General features: G+C 45.7%; 1 protein-coding gene across 1 annotated transcript in view; it reads left to right on the forward strand.

The window, feature by feature from the left end:
• The window catches only part of arhgef18b (rho/rac guanine nucleotide exchange factor (GEF) 18b), a 42,659-nt gene that overhangs the window by 10,250 nt on the left and 18,958 nt on the right, over positions 1-13,451 (forward strand). The window contains 8 exon segments of the mRNA XM_030371734.1: positions 1,110-1,218; positions 1,653-1,833; positions 8,040-8,107; positions 8,388-8,418; positions 10,091-10,262; positions 10,644-10,729; positions 12,330-12,470; positions 12,860-13,110. Coding sequence (XP_030227594.1) covers positions 1,110-1,218; positions 1,653-1,833; positions 8,040-8,107; positions 8,388-8,418; positions 10,091-10,262; positions 10,644-10,729; positions 12,330-12,470; positions 12,860-13,110 — 1,039 coding nt within the window.

Genomic DNA, 13,451 nt, shown 5'->3' on the forward strand with positions numbered 1-13,451 from the left:
AACAACAAAACAACCAAGTTTCTAGTTTCCGAACACTCTTTGAAAATCATCCCGAACCCGAGGTGTGTGAGGTCATTTGCATAACGATTGTGCCCGTAAGATCATATACAGAAGTGGTTTGAAGTGCGTGATTAAAGCTGATAGCCTTATGACAACCCAATGGTGATGATAACCATATGACAGTTGACAATCTCATATGACACATGACTATCTCAATATGTCCAGACATGATGTATACAGCATATGTTAGGCTGAACATGAGGATCAGATGACCAAGACATTCCCAGTTAAGGCATTCTAATCCGTCTGTATCCTCTTTATATTCAGGAGACAGTAGGGCTGAGCTTTTCTGTTGGTTTATTCTCTTTCACGAATGACCAGATTAACAAAAGATTTGTCCTAGTTTGATACAAAGAAACATCCAGTTTAGTCGTACATTATATGGAAAATAAGACTGAAGAAACTCTTAAGAACTTTGCACGCCACCGACACGTGAACGAAGGAAAATTATTTAAACGGGACATATTATACCACCAGGTGTGAGTGTGATTTGCCTTACAAGCCGTTTAGAAAATCTGCCCCATATGACATCACTAGTGGGAGTGTCCACCTAGATCTGTGCTGGATAGATGAGCAACGTTTACTTCAGTCCACTGGGTAGGCTGGTAGACTGATCTATCCAGCCCATATCTAGGTAGACACGCCCATTAGTGATGTCATATGGGGCAGATTTTCGAAACGGCTTGTAAGGCAAATCACACTCACACCTGGTGGTATAATATGTCCCCTTTAAAGCACAGGTGCCGGATCAAACACAGGTGAAGAAAAAACAAAACAAGGCTAAGGAGATTAGGAGGACATCTACTGGACACACTAAGGAGTTGCTTCTGGAACCTTGACCCAAATAAATCAACCCTTATTATTCTATGAACATTTTGTAATCCAGATATTTCCATTTTTCTAACGAGTAACCTGGCCACTGGCCCAGGTGTTCAAAAAGGGAAGATTATAATGTCAACATCAAGAAATTATCATGTTATAATCTGTAATGTGTTACCTTTTGGGGGAATAATTGACTAATGTAGAGCATGTTTTTGTTGTTTTGTCAGAAATGAGGAAGAAGATGGACCGACTGAGAAGGTGGAAAAGGGCACCAAGGTGAAGAGGACTCTCAGTTCTCTGAGGAACAGGGTGACTGGATCCTTCACCAAAGACAAGGTTAATATAAACCACACTATGCTGTAAGCCCTCCGCTCTGACTCTGCTGTTTTATTCTACAATATGCTCTGCTTACATTCACATTTAAATTACGGGTATTTAGCAGACGCTTACACCAAAGCGATTTACAATAAGTACATTTGTCAGATAAAAGAGAAACAATATATCACTGTATAACGCTATATTTTCAAGGGCCAGGACGAACAACATACAATAAGTGCGTACATTAATTACCAGGATGTACAGCATACAATAAGTACGTAAGAGGGTTGTGGGGGGCTAAGGGGGATATACTTCTATAAACCACACACTCTACTTCTGTATGTTTTCGAGAAATGTATTTGGCATAGGATGTATCGTCCCCATTGTTATGTTCTTCATGTCTTCCTCCATGTCTTCCAATGCAAATACAAACCCTTTTCACTTCCTCCCAGGGTAAGAACAGAGAAAACAAGGAGCACCACAAGGAGAGGGTCAAGGAGAAGGAGAAAGTGTGTCGCAGCAGAAGCAGTGACAGCCTCGGGCACGACCTGGTGCCGGGCTCCTTCTCCAGCTATGCCGACTGCTCACTGTGCAGCAAAAGCCTGCATCAGAAGCATGGCCTCCAGTGCACGAGTGAGTCTGCGGTTCACTGCACCATTCCCCCCCGCCACGCATGTTCTGTCACACACCTGTTGCTGCCAGTGCACTGCCCCCCCCCCCCCCAGCACCCACACACACACACGCACGCACGCACGCACGCACGCACGCACGCACGCACACACACACACACACACACACACACACACAGATGATGTCTTGCACCTTTCCAAACTTTTACCACACTTGTCACTTGTACATCCTCTTGTGCTAGTTTCTGTAAAGGATGACACCTTCATGAGATACACATATGCAGACAACGATCTGCCCCGCAGGCATGCCCACACACCCACGCAAAAAGTTTTATTTCACCTTTTTCCTACCCTGTCTGGCACCGTGCACATGTACGATTGAACCAGGTGGTCTACTTGTCCCATAAAGTGATTACACACTGGGTGTAACAATATTCAGACCTCATCAACTCACTTTGGGTCTCGTCTGCCGTTTATCCTCCCCCATTTCCTTGCTGCAATTAATATTCATAGACACTGGACCACCACTGAGCAGTGCTGTGGTAATATTGACTGTATGCAGGCCATTCCGTATGGTTATAGTAGCATACCTTGTCATTATTACTACCACACTTGTACCATCATCTGATCGCAGTTTAAACAAAAACACTGATGAGCAAAACTTATCATGGGTTCTCACAGAAGACAGGTTTTTATTGAGTATAATGACATGGTATTGGCATGCCAAAGCGAAAACACATGGCCATGCATCCACCATGAGGACGACTGTGAAGCATCTTTCAACAGCTGTTGGCTCCTCCGCTCATATGAATTAAATTCATATGCCAGTGACGTCTCTCCCAGTGGGCTACGTGATGAGACACAGAGCGCTCGGCTATGCACGCGTGATGGATGGTGTCTCCTGTTGGAACATTCCCTTACAACCCCTTAAGAAAGTCCCTAACTTAAACACGGAAGTTAGATACCAAAGAACTAGTTAACAGAACTAGGAAACGGAACTAGGATTCTCATTATTTGTTATTATACGCTTATAACATTGTGACTTCTGTGATAGGCCTACATAGCAGTCAGCTGTGGAGTAATGTAGGCCTATACAGACATATACAAAATAAATGGACATTTGTTGCATCTATGCAACGTGTAGCCTATTAAGTTTAAAAAGTCAAATGTCTCTCGAATTACTACATATTACATAGTCTGTCAAAGGAGTGTAGTAGTGTAGTAATGCTTGACTGTTGGTGGTTATTGAGCTCATTACACAACGTTGTTCTGGCACATATCGAGAGACGCAGGGCACCAGACATTCAGACTTTTTAGTTAACAATGACCATACAAGACAGGATGAATCATTAATGTCTCTCACTCCCTCTCTCTCACACACACACACACACACACACGCACGCACGGACGCGCATATACAACGCAAAACAAACAATTATTTGCGCTTTTCAGAGCTTTATCCGCTCGTTAACATCCATCTTAACAATCTAGTCAGATAACAAACATCCAACTCTAGTTGCAGCGTCTCCTGGCGTAGACGCGTGAGAAAATCAGTGAGTATCTCTTTAATTTGAAGCCCTGGGGGGAATCAGCCTAGAATCAGCCCGTGGAATGCGTCGTTTGTATGCCAGAGATTGTTCCCACTGGAGAGTAGGAGACCAAACTGGACAAAAAGAAGAGTGTGGAACCCTTATTTGCATTCATCCCAGTGAGGGCACTGATTCAGCAGGTGTATGGAATACGACATCTTCAGTGAACCGCCACTCAAGAAGGGGAATAGTTAGTTTTACTCTCTGAACGGTAAGTGGTCGCTCCTGTGGAGCCAAGCGGGATCAGGTGGATAAACTCCCGTTGTTTCTTTCAATGGACTTCCCACACATCCTGGCCGCCAGCTAGCCCGCTAATGTTAGCCTGTCGTTTACTTTGGCCCCACTGTGTGTATCTTAACTGTTGCTTGTGGGTCCCTCGGCTGCCAATGTGTGTGAATGAATATCAAAGTGGAGGATCGAGTGTGTGAGTGGGCTGCTGCGTTGTAGATGGCTTGTGACTCGGCATGCTAGCCGGGATGCTAGTGGACTGAGAGCGACTCCGCGTCCCTCAGTTAGCTGGCTAACGAGCTGTTTGTTGTTGAGCGTTGTTGTTGTTGAAGTCAGCAGCCATTATCCTTGGCCATAATCCATATGACCATGTTAGTGTTGTTTCCCGTGGTTATATTAATGTCCTGCCACTTTTCTGAGCGGTGTTTTTTTTTTTTTTTTTTATGTGTGCCTCAACAGGTGAACAACCAGTTAGCCGCTAGCTAGCTATTGTCACATTTATCCATGGTCCATTTAATGTCGTAGGGGTCACTGCTTAGATGCACATCGCTAAAGTAAATTAACTGGCATCCCCCATAATCCTTTAAAATATTGGAATATAAATTATCTGTTGCTTAAACAGTCTGGACTGTGATTTTCAAGTAGTGCTCCCATCGTAGTTGTTACGTCGGTCAAGGATGCATTCACAGCGAGCTAGCGATAGTGGCTGAGCAAGGTGTTCATCCCCTTCTGCTTTTAAAAAAGCATAACTTTTCTGACTGGGTCACATCGTACTCTTTATGCTGAAAGCTCTGGTAGCACAAACCGTGTCTCGTTGGTCTCTTGTTTGCTTCTTAAAGCATCACTGCATTGCCCTCTGCCAATGCCTGACACTTGCTCGTCCCTATACGTACTTATATGGGCTGCGAGTCTACTGCCTTATTCAACAATATTCATCCTTTCTCCAATCAAAGTGACGTAAGTGTTCACTGTATCTTTCAGAGACCCTTGCACTGTCAATTACCTATGTTTATTTTTTTGCCTCTAGATGTGTACAAATGTGTAATTTGAAGGAGACTTTATACCTCTTACACACTTTAAGAGCTATCGTAAAAGGAGATTCCAAACTTTAAAACTCTATTTCAGTATGATAAAAAGAGACATTAACGACCTTCCTTTTAAAGAAAGAATTACTTTCATTGATATATTGTTTTGCTCGTTCGGCAGACTGCTGCCCTACATTCTAAAGATGAATATTTTTTTCGTTGCCCAAATATTGTTTTTGTATTTATGCGTGGGAACAGGCACTGACGCAGGAAGTCTTTGGTTTGACCTGCCACAGTAATAAGTCTGTGACATTCTTTCTTCTCTTCTCCACATCCTGTCCTCTTCTGTACCCCTAATTGACGTGCCAAAGTGTGTGGCACCTTCTCAAGTTAGGGTAGAACTGAAAATGGTTCTGCAGCATTTGTTCAGCTCCTCTAACGGAGCTGGCAGGAGTTTTAACTCTTATTCCTAGACTGAACAATGCCAGGGTACCTGAGTTCTAGGGTGTAGGCCTATACCCCCGGCTGTACCCTGCTTTTACACCATACAGTGATTTCAAGGTCAAGAAAAGCTCTACCATGCTGTCAAAGTATCTTTTAACACTTTTTTGTAACGGCCACTTGTTTGGCCGTTACTGAGAGCGAGTTCACCAGAATGACATGTCCTTGATGCCTGGACGTCGGGTGGTGTGATTGTAGTAAGTCGGAGGTGGCCTCTCCTTGTAAGATAACATGGGCTTACACATTCTTTCACATGGCTAGGAGACGGGAGTGGCACTGATAGGTTGACTTGGAGATGACCAGTTTAATGCGGTCCTTTTTGTTTCTGGAGTGCTTATCCGTCGCTCCTCTCAACCTGTTATCTGAGCACAGGGATGATCATTGCTGGTCATAGGTCAAACATTAACTCCAGCCTGATGCAAACCTAAGCAAATAGGGAAAGGCAGCCAGGCATTCCTATGGTCCAATGGAAGACCGACAGGCCTTGTTTCCGTTTGTGCGAGTTCACGGTTGATAGTCGGTGGAAGTCTCAGTGTGGCTGGTACACCACAAGCCTGCTTCCTGAAATGGGTCATCTGTCAGTTCTCAGGTATTGGCTCAGTTGGTGGATAAAGGTTAAGGTGGAGGTCTGGGGGATGGCGTGAGAGAAGTGGACTTTCACTGCTGTAGTCTTGGACTCCTTCTGTTTATGGGCGGTGTGGATCCAGTTTATATTCCATTCATATTTTGATAAATCTTTTTTTTAGTCTATATAGATTCAGCCTCTTATGCCTCAAGTAAGGAAATACTGGCTGTGGAGGTGAGTGATTGAAAGAGCTGTTGTCAGTTGGCAATGCATGCACATAGCGTTCTTGTTTTGATTTGTTTGGTCCCATCGAGCAACATTCTGTTCTAAAGCCTGATAAGATCTTCCACAGCAACGTAGGCAGCCATTACTTTTGATCACCCACTGAGTACTTTCAGTGATTTTGATGACATGTTTATGCTATTATAAAAAAAAGGACTACTGTGAGTTTTCTCTGTAAAAAAATGCTAAGCTCTGAGGTGTTCTTATCTTTTCATTAGTCCCAGTGTCGCTCTTGTCCAGTGAATTCTTATTGGTCTTTGAAGACGCTGGGCGTGGCTGCGCCGGCCTGACGGACCTCATTAGACACTGATGACCGGTCGAGCCTTTCCTCCTGTGAATGAGCCGGGCTGGGGGCGAGAGTAGAATTTCGCACAGCTGTGGTGTGGAAAAATACTCTGCTTGGATTTGGCCGCTTGACTGCTTCCTGACCGGCCAGCTCACCGGGTGTGTTCGGCGCCTGTAGCGACAAAGCAAAGCACGTCTTCGGCTTGTGTTACCGCCGTTGTCACCTAGCCCAGGGACGGCTGACATCCGACTACCTTTCTGACGAAACAGGGGGTTCTGTTTCAAAAGGTGCTGCTTCTTTAATCTTTGGAGTCTCTGCCAAAGGGCTGGTTTTTGTCATCATTTCGGCCCACGCCTGGCATGTCATGGTTAAAACATGGCCGTTATGTTGTCCTTGCAGTCGAGCAATTGTTGGTCTCATGAGAAAGGGTGACAGGGTACTATCTAATCAAAGACGGTCATCTTTTGTTCGGTATTATCTTGAGCCTCATAGAAGGGGAAGTGCAGAGAGGTGACTATAGGGGCACATATTGGGCCATAGGAAGCAGTTTATTTCAGTACTAGGCAGCACAGAGAAAGGGGAGCGGCATGTTTACACTCCAACTTTTGTTAGCTAACCATGCCACCTGGAGTCACACACAATCACCTTGCTGCCTGGCATAAGCAGGACGTTTATGTGGTTACAACACACTGACACGCACGCACGCACGCACGCACGCACGCACGCACGCACGCACGCACGCACGCACTGACACACACACACACACACACGCACACGCACACGCACACACAGGTGTGGAAAGTCAGAGAGCCGCACTGAATGGTGTAAATAACGGAGACTGCTGCAGCTCTGACATACTACCCTCTACTCTAAGCCCGGCAGTATTGAGTTACCCTCCATGTTCATGGACATCAGGGTTGTTTGTCAAATTCGATGCATTAGGCCAGGTTGCTTTGACCTCCACTGCACCGATCCCTATTGGTCCTATGTGTGTTTCTTGTGACTCTGTGTGCTGTGAGCCTTCTTTTTAATTTGTGTCCATTACTCAACAGCCTCCGTGGCTCAACAGGCGGTTGACTACAGTTGTTATTGAACTTATTGATGACCCAATAGGTTTGGGTATTCAGGTGGTCAGCGCAGAGCTCAATATATCTCGACGTAAGCCTATGATGGCTAGCTAGTAGCCAAGCTATGCAGTATGGTGTTTGCTAGCTCCGTTAGGCTATTTCATGTGGTGTATTTGAGCCAGTCTACAGCAAGGGAGGAAGATGAGAATGATGCAGAGGGGTCTGGTATTTGCCAAATGCCGGCTTGGCTTCTCGCCTCCACTTGTGAATCTTAATGTCCCTAGCAACCCGCCCTATTTAATGATGTAATGATGGAAACTAAATGGTATTTGAGATGTACCTCCGGAAGCCTCCTCTGTCAACTCCTTCCATCATGTGATGTTTGCGCCTTCTTCATCTTGAACATTTTTCTGGATTTATAAAAAACATGTAATCCACTGCAAGTAAACAATGTTTGTGCCGTCAAAGTTTCGTCTTGGACGAAAGCTGGAAAATGTGGAGAAGGAGCATGCTAAAGATATGTTAGGAACATCAACTCATGACAATACTTAAGCACTCAGTTCAGAACGGCGTGAGGGGGGGGAATCGTGACGTTCAGTGGCCCAGGGCTGGTTGAGGTCTATAGTACACTGGTCCTAATGGAGCTCTGTCCCGTCCTGTCTTTCAGATTGTGCCGTGAACGTCCATAAGAGCTGTAGGACTCTGCTGGGGGAGTGCAACAGCCACAAGAATAAGGTAATGACAATATTACCAATTCATATCAAGTGTTGATTGTTTATTTAGAATATTGGGAATGTAGTGTCATTATATTTCAAATTAAATGTTTTTTTAAATTAAACTTGAGTTCAACGTTTTTTAAACCTGTAAAGGGTTAAGGCCATGAATCGTCAGTATTTTGTGTAAGCACAAATCCCAAAAATAATGGGCTGTATTAATGCATTAACCATAATACCAATATGTCACAGAGAGGCCTATAGGAATGTCCTCTAACTTTTTTTAAATTTCTTTTTTACAGCGAGAAAACAGGACGTTACCTTCCAACCTTGGTAATAGCAACACACACCCCCACACATGATATTAAAATGTATGTTTTGAATATTCGTTACTTGATTATTTACCTAATTGCTGACTTCCTGCGTCTGTGTTGATGTTCCGGGGTTGCCGTGGTGACGAAATCCGAGCAGTTTGATTAAACACTGAGGGAACGGGGGTAAGGAGAAAGCCCACTGTGTCAAATTAACGGGCTCTGCTTGTCACTCTGGGGACATTATTGAGGATTAGCAAGATGGACAGGGTGTCCCAGCTCACAAGCCGGTTTTGAGGTGTGCACTGTTGGTAATTCTTGCCGGGAAAACTCTTGTTATTAAATGAATCATCTCGAATTTCTGTTCTGGGATCAGAAAAGTATCTTGTAACTATTAGATGTGATAGATTCATATTTGTAGTCAGACTATCGATGACGATCCATCATTTAATGATGGGCTATTTTTCTTGTTGTAAACTGCATCTGATCTGTGCCCCGGGAGCCCATCTCAGCAGACAGCAGCTTAAGTTAATCTTCTGCTATGGAACCGGCTATCCTCCTTGGAACATCTGGAGTCCTCTCCTATACACCTGCTCTGTTTTCACCTCCTGATCCGCTGCTGTGTGGACGAGGGGGAAGTGGCCCACTGTGTCAAATTAACCGGCTCTGTTTGTCACTCTGGGGACAGAGCTGAAGCTTAGCATGATTGACAGGGTCTCCCAAAACGCATGCTGGTTATTAGTTGTGCGCTGTTAAGGATATAGCAGGGAATACTCATGAAATTAATTTAGCAAATTTCCATTCTGGGATCCGATAAAGTATTGTCTTATTATTAGATGTGATAGTTGGATAACATGTGTGTTATCAATATCTATCTTTATGAAGAGCAGATCATTTTTGAGGTTTAAACTGCGTTTTATCGGTGCAACCGGATTCAGACTCTGCAGAGAGCAGCTTAAGTTAATCTTCAGCTATGGAGGTTGTTATTCTCCTTGCAACAGCAGAATCCGCCACACACCTTTTTTATTTTCACCTCCCGATCTGGCCAATCAGGGCTCAGCACGGGGGTCCAGGAGACGACGAAACGAGTGACCCCCGGGAGGTTGTTCTAGAAGCAACAACACGATGCACAGCATCGTGTTGTTGGGGAGGGGTGAGGTCTCGTTATAAAGCCTGCTGCCTCCCTCCTCCTCTATTTGTTTTCCCGCTGAAACCCCGATCGCTGCTGAGCCCTCGATTCCACCATTCCGACCGGCGCCTCATTGATTGTGCGGTCCTACGTTTCTGCGGTCGTCGTGTTGCGCCTGGACGGATGGAGCTCGCCGCTTTCAAGGGCCCCAACCGGGCTGCCCGATGCCGGGCCAAACTGCCGAAGCATCCCCCTTCGTTCTCCTCCTCCTCCTCCTCCTCTTCCTCTTCGTCCTCGCGGGTTCTCTCCGAGCGCCGGGGGATCCGCGTGCTGATGCACCGGGACCCGCTCACCTCCCACTTCCTGGAGAGCCTCCCACGCTCCTGGCTGAAGAAGTGCTGCCAGCTGGGACAGCAGCCTGACAGGAAGTCCCGCTCCCCCCCCTCTGCCACCAGCTCCACCGTCGCCGCCACCTCATCGTCCTCCTGTCCGTCCGACTGGCTCTTCTCTCGTCTCTCTCTGTCCTCCTTCCTCCCGTCTCACCCCGCTCCGCTTGCGCCCCTAGTGTCCAGAGGCGCGGACGGGGAGGCGCCCCGAGAGCAGCCGGGCCGAGCGTCGCTGCTGACCGCGGATGGCCCGTCGGGCAGGCCCCGCTCCCCAGGCATGAGCTTCGTCCCGCGCGGATCCGGCACCCAGCCCTCCAGCTACGCCTCCAGCCTCCGTCACAACAACTCAGGGTAGGCACGCACGCACGCACATGCACGTACGCGCACGTGCAAACATTTCTGCATTCACTGTATGTATTTACGTTGCTGTCGAATTTGGATATAGTGGACTCTACTTTAAATAATAAAAGATAAATTGGGAAAGAATGTTCTATGTCTTGAATAATAGCTGAAAAACCTTTTTCATTGGCTCGGGTGTTCAACCACCTGGGAAGTAGCAGGATGTTCTTAGAATCGTGTTTCAATTTAAGTTCACAATTTGGCGCTTATTGATGGCATAACCGAAACCCGTGACACGTTTCTGCGAGCTCTCTTTGTGGAAGTCTTGGTTAATGTCTGTCTGTCTCCCCCCCCCCCCCCCCCCCCAAACCCTCACTAGAACCCTTCCCGGAGGATGGATGAGACCGATGCCTTCCGCAAGCGCGCGGACGACACGGTCTCCCTAGCCCCCTCCACCACCGAGTCCATCCTCGTAGAAGGTGGGTCCCTTGACCACGGTTTTCCATAACTCCTGACGATTTATTTGCATTGAAAATATTTCTTTCACGCCATCCTTTTGGGTGTGTGTGTGTGTGTGTGTGTGTGGTGTGTGTGTGTGTGTGTGTGTGTGTGTGTGTGTGTGTGTGTGTGTGTGTGTGTGTGGTATAAGTCTAAAAGTTGTTATTTTATCGCTGTGGATTTACACGAAGAGCAGGTATTTTTTGTTTTTGAGGGAGACGGTGCAGCTCTTACATCCTTTGAAGGGAGGAGAGGAGGAGGTGTCCTAACCCTTGCTCATTAAAGTGGTGCGTGTGGGAGAGAGAGAGGGAGAGGATTACTGGGAACTGGCCAACGGCGTGCCATGCCTCGTGCTGCTGTGATACGGGCTGATTTGTATCATACACGCCCTTGTTTTGAAGGAGAAACGCCATGCCACTACGCCACCAGGCCACACGCTGAGGGGGATGGCTGGATCCTAGTTGCAAACAACGTTGTTGTTGTTTACAAATCCTTTTCTTGGGCTGTAGTCAAAAGATGTCACATTGGAACACCATATTGTCTAGGCCTAAAAAAAAAAAAAGTTTGGTTCCTGTTGGTTGTCAGTTGAGGTCATGGGTAGGTAGGGAATTTATTTTATTTTTTCCAGCGGCAGCGAATGATAGGTAGGTTGTTTTCATTTAAAAACGCGAAAATTCGCTCATCCTTGTACAGAATGAAGAGGTGCTGTACCAAAACGTAATTAAAGTTTGCATCAATTTTTTTTTTTTTTTTATTTTTTTATTTTTTTATAAAGCTCATAAAATAATTTGAGTCGCACATAAATTGACAGGGTCGGTCGGAAACCGGAACCAAACATTTTTTTTTTTAGGCCCTATTATGTACCCTTATTGGAATTGATTTCAGATGTTTGTTTAGGGTTCATTGACAGCATTAGCTCTGTTCTGTAGTCCTGGCTAATGTCTGAAAGACCATGTTCCATGTTTCCTCTTAGTTTGGCCATCATCAATAACCCAGACGTGTTCTTGGCACCATTTTAGTAACAACCTTTTCTGCCGACAAATCTTAGGAATTAGCAGGAGCACACGCAAATGTGACAAGCTGCCGACAGATCGCTAGGAGGCAGTATGAACCACATGAGCTGTATCGAACACATGCTGGCCTGAACCTTGTTGGTATTTTGTCTTTGACAACACATTATCTAATTTAAACCTACACTAAGTTATACAGCAATTACCGATGCTGATACACGTATTGGAAATTCCTCCGATACTGCCTAAAATACAGTTTTGGTTGTCTCGTCATTCCGACCTACGTTTGCTGGAGCTACAAATTCGGAAAAAAATAGATGAATGGACGCCTAACTTCAAGAATACTAATGTATTATTATAATTAATATTATAAAGGTAAATGATCTAGTTCTGAAAAAAAAATGTTTACACAGTAGGTGAACCGACTTTACATTGCTGTCATCGTAAGAGAACCCTTCAATAAGAACAAGTGCTGTTAGTAGAACAGGTGGCTGATACTCAAGTTCAGGAATCGGAATCGGGAAGGAAAAAATAGCATTGAACATCTCTAGCCCCGCCCCTTCTCCTCCAGATGTCCACTACGTAGCAGTGCGGGCTGAGCTGGAGGCCGACGCCCAGGACCTGGAGGCCGAGTCCTGGAGTCTGTCTGTGGACCAGCAGTGTGTCAAGAAGTACTCCAAGGAGATGGTGAAGAGACAGGACGTCATCTACGGTGAGACTTGATATAGATATTTGAATAATGTAGAAGGCTTCGAATAAAGGTGTTGCATACATTTTCGCATCGTCATAGAATAGCAGCCAATTACATATTTTACTTAAATATCTAAATCCTTGTCATCATTTTTTTTAATAAGAATTAAAACGCAACCGCAGTATAAAACAGCAGAGCCTAACATCTACTTTGAGTTAGGTTTACGGTATGAGGACACAGTGGCCAATTCAGTTCTACCTTTGAAACATAGTTATGTCCACCCTTATTCATTAAAATATGCAAAATAAATAAGAATCCTTTCCTTTGGACAGTACAATGTAAAACCATTAGAATCTCGCCATAAGAAGATGGTGGGAATAACCTGCCGTCCCTCCCCTCCTCCACCCCAGAGCTGATGCAGACCGAGATGCACCACGTGCGCACGCTGAAGATCATGCTGTGCGTGTACGTGCGCGAGCTGAAGGAGAACCTGCAGATGGAGCCGTCTAAGCTGGACTGCCTGTTCCCCCGCCTGGAGAGTCTCCTAGACCTCCACACCAACTTCCTGTCCCGCCTCAAGGAGCGCCGGAGGGACTGCCTCCTGGCGCCCGGCGAGAGGAACTACTTTATCAACAGGCTGGCGGATGTGCTCATTGGACAGGTAGGGGTGACGCACAAACACTCGACTCACTTACGCACTCACTCACTTACTCACTCACTCGCTCACTCTTTGTGTGTGTTTTGCACACAAAAGACGGCGTGAACACAAAAAATACAGTCAGTAAAGGGATTTACAGGAAGTACCACTGAGGAACTGTCTAAGCTGGTTATGATTGTGGTTGCGTCTCTTTTGGCAGATGGCTCCATGAGTCATAGTCTTGTGGGGCATAGTCTGAAAAGTGGTGAATTCCAAGCACAAAAGTTGATGAGGAAAGACTGTGTGTGTGTGTGTGTGTGTGTGTGTGTGTGTGTGTGTGTGTGTGTGTGTGTTATATTTACAAT

The sequence above is a fragment of the Gadus morhua genome, chromosome 12, assembly GCF_902167405.1.
Source record: "Gadus morhua chromosome 12, gadMor3.0, whole genome shotgun sequence".
In the NCBI taxonomy this organism is placed as follows: domain Eukaryota; kingdom Metazoa; phylum Chordata; class Actinopteri; order Gadiformes; family Gadidae; genus Gadus; species Gadus morhua.